Here is a 13,590-nt window from a genome sequence, read left to right as displayed (position 1 = left end):
TTGTATAATATATGTGTGTGTTCATGATAAATGTCTCAAAGCTCAGAATATTTAGAAATATTTGGATTGTGTTTTTAAATATTTAAATTCTGGAGGTTTTTTTTTTTTTCCCTCCCTTAGAAATCAAGAGTTCTATTTCTCAATAAATTTGTTTTTACCTCTCTTGGAGTATAAATTAAATTCATTCTATATTTTTAATTATATTTTTAATTCTATACATTGCTTACTTTTTGTTTATTTATTCATTTTTAATTAATTAATTCCACAAAGATGAGCTGAATAGAAAGTAGTGCCCTATTTTAGTTGCACTACTAGGTTTTATGTTCCTTTAGGGGAAAATCTCTACCTCAGTTTTCTTTATTTTACTACTAAAGTGCTGGTCCTATAGTAAGCCCTTAAAAATATCTAAACTTGCTAGAAGAAAGTTGTGAAAGAATCAAGTAGTTGTAAATTCACAGATTAACACCGTCACTGTGCCTTGGATACTCTACCTTTTCTCCCTTTTACATAATTAACAGCCAATTATTTGACGAAATACTAAAAAAACACACACCTGTCATTTCCAAGACTTTGGGAAAATATAGTGTCCAGAATCGGCATTGTTGAGCACGTAGTTTAGTGTATATCCTTGGTGACTCTATATTTAAGGTTAAATATTTCTGGTCAGTGTTTTTGAAGGCAGGCCATCTTGTGCTATTGTTCTGGGTTCCATCGGGATTTCTAAAAAATTAAAGAGAGATATTATAGTTCTACTGAAATCATTGTTAGAGAGAAAGAATATTGTTCTCAAAAACCAACAACAGCTTTAAAAAAGTCAGAAAGAAATGTGGATTTGTTTTGATGATGTAAAGTAAAAATGAACTGGGTAGAATGTTTTCAGCAACTTGAAGCACTAAATTACAAGTGTAAGACTTCAAATTTAAAAAGAATAACTTTTACATGCATTTCTGCTTAACAAACAGGGAGAAAAAAATATTTTCTATTTCAAGAATGCTAATGTTTTCTTCACACTTAAACATGCTTGAAGGGGCAGTGTTCCTTTTGTCTCCTTTTCTTCCTTTACCTCAGACCCTATCTTTTCTACTAATGTCTTGCTTCCATGTCATTCTATTTGCCCTTGTCATTACTGCCTGAGTTAGTGACTGATTACATGTCCTATTATGCAAGTAACTTCATTACTATAGGAAATTCCCTTCCATCTCACTTTTAAGTTGATCTTATATTCTTATAGATCTGCTCACTGATGAAAATGCTTCAATAATTCCCCAGTGGGTTCAGATAAACTTTAACACACATGGTGCCATTCATATTTTCAAGCTTACTCTCAGATAGTCTTTGCGAGAGTCAACCAACAGAAATTAGGGACAGTTTCTTAGAAATTCCCTCCTCTCTTTCACTCCCTTGACTTTTTGCCCCAGCTATCAAGCTTGGGATTCCTTCATTTCCCAAGGGCATGGGCTAGGTCAATTCAGATTTTCTTTCTCATGTTCTCTTTTTGTGCCGATATTCCCCATATCTTTTATTGTGATTTTTACATCAAAAACACTTGATTCTATTTTTTTTTTAGAAATGTGTAGTTTGGGGTTTGTTTACAACTCTGTAACACTCAATAATATGGTGTTACCTCGGTCACACAAACACAAACTCAAAGAGTAAACATTTTGCAAGTGGCTCCAAGTAGTTAGTCATTGCCAATTCTACTGATTTACCTTTAATATATTTTTATGTTGTGATTATGAGCTAAACACTGCTCTAAGATCTAGAAATACAAATAAACATGGGAAACATAGTTTTCCCCCTGAAAATTTACGAGGAAGAACGTTCATGAAATCAAAGAACCAATATATGGTAGCCTAAAGCAAACATAAACAAAGGGACACAAATTGTCAGAAGAGGGAATAATCACTAAATTTGAAAAGAAATTACCTGAAGGAAAAAGCTTTAAGCTGAAGTGAGGAGAGTAAATAAGGAACTGAACGAGAAAGAGACGTTGGGAAAGCTAGAGAAAGGGAAGAGAATTACATCGTTCCAATTAATGAGTGTTCATCTTAGGTCAAAAGACAATGAAAAAACAAGTTTTCTTCCAATATAGGATAGAGGAGATCCTGTTAGCGTTACAGCTTTAGGATTTTAGTGTTATCACATTAAGATCTGACAGCCTAGGAAAATGGTTTAGACTGTAACTGTAGGCTTTTACTATACTTGAGGGATTTTTGACTAAATGGCTTATTTTGAACATGACATTTTAGAAATACTGACCTGAAGGTTTTCCAGAATAACCAAGAAACTTAAAAAAACTTAAAAACTACTTTTTTACTTCTATCATAAACAGAAGACTGAAGTGATAAGGATAAGTAATTCATTCCTCTCTCTCTTAGATTTATTCTACCTTAAGTAAAAACATGTAAGAAAAACTCCAGTTGAACTTTTCTAAAAGTTCAGCACACAAATTCCTTCTTTATTCAAATATCTTTGTAGATTGGTAACAGAAAGTTGGTAATAGTGATAGCAGATATAAGATTTCTTTTGGCCACAAGTCTGTAAACCCAGTAGATTTGGAAGGAGAAATAGGCATTCATTGAGCACGGTTATCTAGAACAAATTTTGCCATCAAGAACTTGTATCATATAAGAACCACAAATTCATATTTCATCATAGAAGCACACATGAATTCAGGAGCTTTGGAGATAAATAGCTTCTTGATGGACTAGTTGATTTTATGTAGGAATTAGATGATTAGAAAAGAATTATTAATAACTACGTTATTCAAGCTAAACCAATATCATAAGAGGATTGAAACCTCCTGCTTTAGGGTATTATTTGAGAGAGGTCATGAAGAAAATTTCCCCAGATCACAGATGGCACTCTTGTCTAGGTGAATTATGTAGTCTTTTCCCTTTCCTTTAAAGCTTTAGAAACTAACAAGTACAGCTGCTGGAGGCTGGATATTAAACCAGGAGAACCATTGGTCTGATTCGGTACAGCAATTCTTATGTTCCTAAATTGCCCACTTTCCTTCTAATTCCACTCTAATTAACTTATGGCACCATTTTAACTGCTCATTCTTTCCTGGCTTCTGCAAATGGTGACTTGAACAAAACTGACTCGTACTCGAGTTCAAGAGCAAACCACTACTGGCACTGCCCCTGTTCATTTGACAAACTTTGTTCTATAAAGTATCTCATGACATTCCAAAATGCAATTCAGAGATAATAAAATTCCTTTGCCTATAGATGCAGATATCGTTTTCAAAAAGTGATTGAAATAGCTATTAAAGTGATGGAACATTTTACTGTAATTTGAAGAAATCTTCAAAGACTTTAAAACTTAACAAGAGATATAATTCTCTTTCTATCTGTATCAATTAAAGACTGTGAAATACAACACATTTTCCAGATACACAATTCTGAAACACTATATAATTTTAATCTCAAAATTATAAGGTATATTTAAACATCTTGGCTCTGTTATTTATCAAAAGTATTTCCTGTTCTTGTCACAAAATAAAGAGTTTGAAGTGGTAATACCTAAAATTTTCCATGAAATAGAAAAATGTCTGCTCTATATTTATTATGAAATTTTTGTTCTACTTTGTGGTATACAAAAGTGGTCTAAAGATCATCCATTATACTTTTTCTCTTATGTAAGTTTGAAAAGTTTTGTTAGCTTATTTAACCAAAAGACAGAATATTTTCCTAACATCTCTATTTCAGGAAATTACCTGCTTGTCATTGATATTTGAGCTTAGATTTGATATCTTATTTTATGAACAGATTAATAAAAAAGACATTAATTGACTCAGGATGCCTTTTATGAAGTAGTATACATTCAGCTCCATGCATCAAGTATTCTTGGGATTATAAACCCCAGGATTTCCATCAATCCTAACATAGGAATAAGATTTTTTTTGTTAGGAATTCAGAGACACTGATATCTAAGAAGGTATACAATGATTATATTTCAGTGTACCTTACAATCTAATAAAATAAAGCCATAATTTGTAGTTGTAAATTGAAAGGCCAGATAAATATTCTACCATCCTGAGAGGGCTAAGGGAATACAGATTATATTGGATAATTTCTTAAATATACAAATATTCATAGATTCCTATTCTATGTCAGGTCACACTTAAATAAAATTATATTTTAATTTAAGGAATAGAGGGGCTGTAAGGGAATCTGAATTTGTCAAAACAAAATTCGTCTATTCATTCAACAAATATTGAGTGCATACTATGTCAGGCTTATTTAAGTCACAGAAAAATAACGAAAAATAGGAATTCTTGCCTGTTGCAGTTTTCTTTCTTTGAAGAAGATAGATTATAAATAAGACAAATAAGGAAAATATATAATATGTTAGTAAGAGTTGCTAGAGATGGGACAGTGGTTAAGGAGTGTGTAATCATGAATTTCATTGGCCTTTGCCCATAAATCTTCGGAATTTTGCACTGTACCTAATTGTTTATGCTAACAAGATGACTCATGGTGGGCACCTGATGGCTTTTACTAAAGGTATGATTCAGGGTGAGCCTGCTCACACTGATAATCTCAGGGAAGGAACGGCCATACCAGAAAGACCAGCCATGCGATTAGAAGGGTGGGACTTTGAGTCAGGTGATATCAACGTGGCCTCCTGAAGCGGGGGAGGCTGAAGATTGAGTTCAATCACAATGGCTAATAAATTAATTGATTATGCCTATGTAATAACACTAAAATAACACTCTGGACCTCAAGCTCAGGTGAGCTTCCCTAGGCTAGCAATACTCCATGTACACATTGCCACAATTAATGCCCTGAAGGTAACGCATCTCTGAGGTTACAGAAGCTTTACCTTTGGAATACTGTGAGTACCAGATCTTGTTTAAGTATCTCTTCTTTGGATGGGTTCTTTTTTTTTTTTTTTCTTTTTTAAGATTTTATTTATTTTGTGAGAGGGACTGAGAGAAAGAGAAAGAGAGAGAGTACAAGTATGGAGAGGGCATTAGGGAGAAGCTGTTTCCCTGATGAGGAAGGAGCCTGATGTGGGACTCAATCCCAGAACCCTGGGATCACAACTTGAGCCAAAGGCAGATGTTTAACCAACTGAGCCACCCAGGTGCCTAGACCGGTTCTTTTTTTTCTTTTTAAATTTTATTTTTTCAGTGTTCCAAGATTCATTGTTTATGCACCTAACTGGGTGCTTCCTTGTTAATACGCACCACCAGGCTCACCCACCCCCCACTCCCTCCCCTCCAAAATCCTCAGTTTGTTTCTCAGAGTCCACAGTCTCTCATGGTTATAAAATATCCTTTCATTATACCAGAATTCCAGTTGTATTTATAGAACCCTCCTGAGTTCTGTGAATCATTCTAGGGCATGATTAAATCTGAGAAAGTCCTTAGAGATCTCCAATTTATAGCCAGCTAGTCTCAAGTGAGGTGGCCCTGGTAACCTTGAATCTGAAACTGGTATCAGAAATCTTGAGCCAACATCAGGGCACCTGGATGGCTCAGTCAGTTTAGCATCCAACTCTTGGTTTTGGCTCAGGTTATGATCTCAGGGTTCTGAGATCAAGCTCCACATTGGGCCCTACACTTAGTGTGGAGTCTGCTTGTCTCTCTTCCTCTGCTCCTCCTCCTGCTCTCTCTCTTTCCCACTTTCTCTCTCTCTCATGAATAAATAAAATCTTAAAAAAAAAAAAGAAAAAAACACACACAGGAATCTTGAGCCAACTTTGAAGTCTGAAAGTCAGCGCTTAACCTTGATTTTGGTTACCTCCAGGTAGGGAAACTCTGCAATATTTGAATGGAAACAAACAAACAAACAAACAAACAAAAAACTTTTAAGTGGAGACTTGAAGAAGGAGAGTAATGAGCTAAACAGTGTTTTGGAGGAAGAGCATTTCAACAGAAGGAATAGATAGCAAAGTCTACAAGACAGAAGTGCATCTGGAGTTTTCCATGAAAAGTGAGTGAAAGAGTGTGGCTAGAGTGGAGCTAGTCAGGAAGGGGATAGTCTCAGGCAAGGTTGGAGCAGTGAGAGATGCCACATTATTTAGTGACCTGTAGGTCACTGTATGATTTTTATGTCTACTCTCAGTAAGAGAAGAAATAATTGGAGGGTTTGCACAAAGAAAGGATAAGATCTCACTTAATATTTTTCAAAAGATCATCTGGCTGGAATTCTGGGAATAGTCTACAGATACTATGGGAATAATTTAAGTGAGAGATGATGGTTGTTTCAACCAGGGAGGTAGTGGTAGAAATTGAAAGAAATGGTCAGATCTTGAATGTATTTTGAAGGTAGGCAGTGTCCTAGCAATTATCCAATGGAGTAGAAATAGAGAGAAGGCAAGGATGACACTAAGGATTCTGGCCTGAGAAATTGGAAGGATGAATGGAGTTGCCATTACTGAGATAGAAACTGCTGCAAGAGCATGTTTGAAGCAAAATATGTAGAATTCAGTTCTTCACATATGAAATTTGAGATCCAAATACAGATTGGAAGTAGACAGTTGGAATTTAGTAGTTAACCATTATTTTCTTGAGGGAATCTCTGCCTTCCAAATGGATTCATAAGCTTTCTAATGCAATATTCCACAGGAATACCAAAATTGTGACTCAATTTCCAAATTTCAATACAGAAATGATATTTAAAAATACACACATTGCAATAAATTAATTCATAGGATACACAGCACCTGTACCTTCCCAGATTGTAGCTCTTTGTTCGATGCTTATCCTACGATCTTTTCAGACAGGTCTGCCTTGATGACTCCATTAAAATAGCCAGTCTTGATTTCCTTGTATTTATATATTTTTTTAAGTTTTCATTTAAATTCCAATTAGTTAATATTAATTTCAAGAATACAATATAGTGATTCAAAACTTGCATTCATCATCTGGTGCTCATCCTAGCAAGTGTACTCCTTAATCCCCATCATCTATTTTACTCATCCCCCCATCCATCTTACCTCTCTCTGGTAGCCAGCAGTTTGTTCTCTAGAGTTAAGAGTCTATTTCTTGGTTTGCCACCCTCTCTCTCTCTTTTCCCCTCTTTGTTTATAAGTTTGTTTCTTAAATCCCACATATGAATGAAATCATGTGGTATTTGCCTTGCTCTGTCTGACTTATTTTACTTAGCATAATAATTTCTAGCTCCATCCATGTTGCTGTCAGTGGTGAAATTTAATTATTTTTTATGCCTGAGTAATATTAAAAATTGACTTTAACCATAAATTTTTCTCTTTCCTCATTATTGAAGGCTATGACTTGAAAAATTACGTGCTCCCCAATAAGGTGATGGTATTAGGAGTCGGAAACTTTGGGAGACACTTCAGCCATAAGGGCAGGCCATCATGAATGAGATTGGTGCCTTTATCAAAGAGGCTTTAAAGGGAACCTTTGTCCCATCTAGCATGTGAAGACACAGTGAGAAGGAGCTATCAATTAGGAAGAGGGTCCTCACCAGAAGCTGATCATGCTATAGTTCACAGAATTGTGAGCAATGAATTTCTGTTGTTTATAAAGTACCACATCTGTAGTATTTTTTTATAGCAGCCAGAACAAACTAAGAGAAAGCATAAGCTCCATGCAAACCATCATCTGGTAGCTTTGTTTACAACCTGAAATTGTGCCTGACTTATAGTATTTAGGCAAGAAATATGAGTAGAAAAATTTAAAAAAAAACATTACAAATGATAGTTCAAGTTATCTAATTTTCCTTTAACTATAGTAAATATTCACATTTAAAAACTACCACCGCATGGAGAATTATATTTCAAAGATGACCTTTTCTCCAATTTTGGTAAAATTAGTATTTGGAGCCAAATAAAATGAAATTCTTCTTCAAATAAATTTTTAATAAATCTGTAAGAGACTGTGGGATAGTTTTAACCTGTACCTTACATGTAAATTATTTTTTACCATAATAGTTTAGCATTTAAATAAAATAATAGAAAAGACAGCATAAGCTTATGCTTAGAAGACTGACATTTAAAAAGGGAGATGTGCAGATCTACTATTCTTAGAAGAAAATTAGTAACCAATTGAGCAAAATTGAGCAAAAAATAAAATAAAAAGGAGATACTTATTTAGTATCATGATTAGTAGGAATAACAGCAGTGAAAATTTCACAAGTTGCTTCTATTATTTTGACATATTTATATAAAGAAGAGACAAAGCAGTTTTCAAATAGTAAACAAATTTTCTCTATATTTAAAGATGATGATGAACATGAATTCATAATAGAATCTGTCTCAGAAAAATATGAAGACACTGGTAAAGTAGTGATGCTAGTAAATAGCAAAGAATAAATAAAATACTGTTTCTCTGAAGATCATGGTCGCTGCTTCATTTCGTATACAGGAAACTACTTAGGATAAACATAGACTTCAAATACATTTTGAAGTAGTTTTGGATTCCCTCTAGAGGAATTTTCTGTGACTAATATATTTATAAATTTGACTAAGTACCATCGCTGGTTTCATTTAATCAAGTGCGTAAAATCTGTTCAATCTTTAAAACCTACCCAAAGATAACTTTCTTAAATTAAATTAATTAATTGTACATTTATTCTTAATTATATGACCAATGAAATGGCCACTGAATTCTATTCAAGCAACTTAGTTATTAATTCATGAATGCATTACTAATAATACAATCATACTGGCTCTATTTTAACCTATAAGACTATATCTTAGGTTGATTGATTGGTTTTATAAAATGGGAAGAAATCAGAGAGGGAGACAAACCATGAAAGACTTTGGATTCCGGGAAACAAATTAAAGGTTATGGGGCGGGGGGTGGGAGGGAGGGAGGTAACTGGGTGATGGGTATTATGGAGGGCACATGTTGTGGTGAGCACTGGGTGTTTTATGCAACTAATGAATTCTTGAACAATACATCAAAAACTAATGATGTACAATATGCTGGTTAACTGAACATAAAAAAAATAAACAAAAGGAAAATATCTATAGTAAAATGGCATAAATACTACAGTAGAAAACAAAACTTATACTGAAGTTTATGGATTCCTAGAAACTTCTAAGATGAATCTTTAAAGACAAATGGAATCATTTAAATAATTTTCCTTTGCAGATATATACATATACATATACACACACAATCATGCTTATTTCTGTGTATCTGAATCCCAACATATGTGTGTGTGTGTGTGTGTGTGTGTGTGTGTGTGTGTGTGTGTATTCTGCAACTTGAATATTAGGGGTACCAAAACAATTGAACAAATATCACTCACATACAAATTAATTTATATCATCCTATTGAAACTCACTATACAAGTGCCAAATTGTATATGTATTAACTATATTTTGAGCTTTAGAGCAAATCACATTTTACTCACTTTTGCATATTCAGCATCTATCATAAGCCTGCACAGAAAGTATATGCTCAATAAATGCTTGCTAAAACAACTAAATGAACAGCCTTCAGAATTTTGGAAACACTTTGGATTAATTCAGTATCAGTTATAGAATACTAATTTTCACAGTGTTAGAAGAGAGGAATTAACTTTATTCTTCTGTGTTAAGATGACAAAAAGGTCTTATAAATAATACTCTTCTCAGATTGAAAACTTGAAAACTTATTGATTCTTCGAGTGCCTAATGTAATAATACATTTGATGTCAAAGTCCTACATCAGCTGAGGGGGAGTTACAATATGCATGAGTTTCTCCTAAGCCTTGTTCACAGACTGAAATTCAACTCTTTCCCAAGGGCCATTTAGCCCCTCATCTGGCCTCACTGTAGTTTTTTAGAAAGGTGTTTATGATTGTATTGTTTTTCCTCTGTAGACAATAAGGGCAAAAATATTAGTTACTAAAACAATATGCAGTGTATAATAATGTAGTTGTGCATAGAGAGTTTTTTAAAGAGGATTATTTGCAATTTAAATTCTATTTAATGCAAATATCTAAATCTGATTCACTTTTGTTATTTGCTTCCTTCCATCTCCTGACATTTCTATTGTAAACCATGGAGATAAGAGAAGTAATTATTGAAGAACAATTCCCTAGATTCATTGCTTTGTTAAGTTTCTTCCTTACTTCAACAGGTTTGTTTTTCTAGGCAGGAATCTGGGTACCCAGAGGGGTACTGTATTAGTACACCACAGAAGTTGTTAGTAATTCAGAAATGTTCTAACAATGACTTCTTGCATCTCAATCTGTTGTGTGGGTAGAGTCCATGGTCAAGTTGGTTATTAATTTTTTATTATTTCATGATTCCTAAGTAGTGGATTGGGATATATTCTCAACCTCACAGAGAAATAAGAATTCAGAACTTTATGAGAGAAAGAGAGACCAGAAGAAAGGGAAGAGACAGGAGGGGAAGGGAAGAAAAGAGAAGAATCTTAAAGGAAATATGTAAACTGTAGGATCCTGCGATCCAATCTACTCAAAAGGCAAAAACATATCAATGGGCTCAACCTCCAATGGAAGAAGAAAGGGATAAAGATTTATTTTCACTCAGCATTAATAAAAAGGAACAGATTATATTTCGGTGAAATAAATACCATTAGGGAAATGAGGTATGCTTAGTTGCAGGTCATTTTCTAACTTTGAGAATAATTAGCAACTGTTGTAACTGAAGGTATGCAGAAGATGGGCTGAGCTTTCAGCACTGGCAATAAGCAAAGACCAGTTATGACCCAATATAGCTAGATAATGTGCTATGAAAGTGGATGCCCGGCCAGTAGGAAAGAAACATCCAGTCTAAAGCATGATCCTAAAAAGTCAAGCTGCTGAATATTGCATGTAAAGGGAGACTTCTTCAGTGCTCCCTGGTATCAGGGACCTTGTCTAAACTTTTTTTTTTTTTTTTTTTTTTTTTTTTTTTTTTTTTTAAATAGCCCCTAACGAAGAACCTGGCACTGGTTATCAGTGCTGTTGAAATCAATCATATTTAAGAAAAAAGAGTAGGAGTACATAAAAAATGCCTCAAACATGTCTCAAACTCAAACATCTTTTTCCTTTTAATCCAAAATCCTCCACATTTTCACCTTTGCTGAAGTATAGTATTCTTTTCCTAAATTTATAAGTAGGAAGAAGATGCCCACTTTCAAACACATCTTCTGTTTTGTAAGAACTTTTACATTTCAATTAGTATTTCAAAGTGGCTATTAGACTTAACCCACTCTCTTAAATACTTCACCAAAATAGTTGGCTAGAGTCATGAATTGGTTCCCAATGCCCAGTTGCCATTTATTGGGTTGCACTGCTCATCTTCAGTTTTCATCAGCTGAAAGGGCAAAAGGTTGCTAAACAGAAGATCTCTAAGATCTTCACTATCCGGTCAAAGTATGGTGTGATGGATGAACAAAGATTTCATGGGCTGGAAGGTTATTCTTTCTTCCGTCCTCTGCATTGTTTGGACAGAAGGAATTGCTTAATTACCTAGAGAGTTAAAGAGGAATACCAGGCAATGTTTAGCTTCCTCCAGCTCTCCAGCTGGAGGAACTGGGCTGAATCTTAGACTGAATTGTTTGTTTACTTAGCATTTTTTAAAGTTTTTATTTAAATTCCAGTTCATTAGGGTACAGGTGATATTCATTTCAGATGTACAATACAGTGATTCAACACTTGCCTACATTACCTGATGCTCATTTCAGCAAGTGTCCTCCTTAATCTGCATGATCTGTTTACCCATCCCCCAGCCCACTTCCCCTCTCATAGCCATCAGTTTGTTCTCTATGATTAGGAGTTTGTTTCTTGGTTTACCTCCCTCTCTCTCTCTCTTTTTCCCCTTTGTTTCTTAAATTCCATATATGAGTGAAATCATATGTTATTTGTCTTTCTCAGTCTGCCTTATTCCTTAGCATAATAATTTCTAGCTCCACTCATGTTGTTGCAAATGACAAGAGATCATTATTTCCTTGTGGCTGAGTAATATTCCATTATGTATACACTGCCTCTTCTTTATCGATTCATTGGTCGGTGGACATTTGGGCCCTTTCCATAATTTGGCTGTTGTTGATCATGCTGCTATAAACATCAGGGTGCATGTGCCCCTTTGAATCACTGTTTTTATAACCTTTGGGTAAATAGTGGAATTGCTGGGTCATAGGGTAGTTCTCTTTAATTTTTTGAGGAACCTCTATACTGTTTTGTCTAGTAGCTGCACCAGTTTGCATTCCCACCAACAGCGTATGATGGTTCCCTTTTCTCCGCATCCTCACCAACACCTGTTGTTTAGTGCGTTGTTGGTTTTAGCTATTCCGACAGGAGTGAGGTGATATCTCATGGTAGTTTTGATTTGTATTTCCCTGATAATCAGTGATATTGAATATCTTTTCACGTGTCTGTTAGCCATCTGTTCATGTCTTCTGCCCATTTTTATTATTCATGTTTGGGTATTGAGTTTTGTAAGTTCCTTGTATATTTTGGATAGTAACCCTTTATCAGATACGTCATTTGCAAATATCTTCTCCCATTCCGTACATTGCCTTTTAGTTTTGTTGATTGTTTCCTCCACTGTGCAGAAGTTTAGAGAGAAGAAGAAATGTTTTCTTCCTCTCTTCCTCCCCCTTTCCTTCTTTTCATTCTTCTTTTCTCTTTTATTAGCTTGGCAAGTGCACCCAGATATCTTGCCTAATTTCCAGGTGTCAAAATGCACTATATTTGTAACTATTTTTGTTTTCTAGTGACACTAGGGCAACCACTATCATTTGGATAACTCACATGATTTCCCAGAGAGGCTATAGTCCAAGGGTCTGTAGAAAGTTCAAAGGCACTTTCCCATAATGGCACTTATTTTAATAAAGGGTGGACTTAATTATGGATAGAAAATAATCTCAAATTTGAAGCAAATTGGCTTCTCTTTTGAGTGTTCCAAGTTCTACCAGTTTGCTCTTCTTTGTGTTGGTTTGCTCTAGTCTCTGCCATAAAGTTAATGACAGCAATCCCACAGTTTCAGGAATAAGCCTAGGAAATGCCAAGAAAAAGTCCTGAAAACTTTGTTTTGTAGTAGCATATATAAGTCTTAAAATAGCTTAATTTTAAGGGAACACTTAAACATTAGAAGGGACTTGGGAAATCAAATGCTCTAAGAAAATTATACAAAATCATAATTATTGCAATTTTTTTTCCTTAATGGGTAGTTTGAGCATATCAAATAGTTCTTCTTGAATTCAAAGTTATTTTCTTTATATCACTATTCACTGGAGGTCCCTATATTTGAGTAATCACCTCCATTAGAGTGAAAAGCTCTATGAGCCTAATATAGTCAGTGCTCAGTAAAGTTACTCGGTAAAGATTTTACTTACCAGAACCTGCTTAAGTAAGTAAACCATTACATTGATTGTATTGGAATTTAGTGTAATTTTTGTACAGATGTATAAATATAATTTTTTGATGTGCAAGGAAAGAAATTAGTTAATATGATGAATACATTGCAAAATAAAATTTAAAATTATCTATATATGTGATTTTAGTTACATATTTATGGAGCATTGTTTCTAGGGAAAATTAAAAGAAACAAATGTGCTACATTAAGGTACATAGACAGCGATTAATATTATTTTTGGAGAAAACTGTCAGTACAACAAATAATTTAACTGTGTTTTATTGCAATATGCATATATACAGAGCTTCAAAT

General features: G+C 34.3%; 1 protein-coding gene across 1 annotated transcript in view; it reads right to left on the bottom strand.

Annotated features, from left to right (window-relative positions):
• The window catches only part of BCHE (butyrylcholinesterase), a 58,992-nt gene that overhangs the window by 7,112 nt on the left and 38,290 nt on the right, over nucleotides 1-13,590 (bottom strand). The window contains exon 3 of the mRNA XM_059163583.1: nucleotides 554-720. Within this exon, the coding sequence (XP_059019566.1) occupies nucleotides 554-720 (167 nt within the window). The remainder of the gene's footprint in view (nucleotides 1-553; nucleotides 721-13,590) is intronic.

Source organism: Mustela lutreola, chromosome 2 (assembly GCF_030435805.1).
Source record: "Mustela lutreola isolate mMusLut2 chromosome 2, mMusLut2.pri, whole genome shotgun sequence".
In the NCBI taxonomy this organism is placed as follows: Eukaryota; Metazoa; Chordata; class Mammalia; order Carnivora; family Mustelidae; genus Mustela; species Mustela lutreola.
The sequence above is the reverse complement of the archived record's forward strand: the minus strand, read 5'-3'. Positions and strand labels throughout refer to the sequence as shown.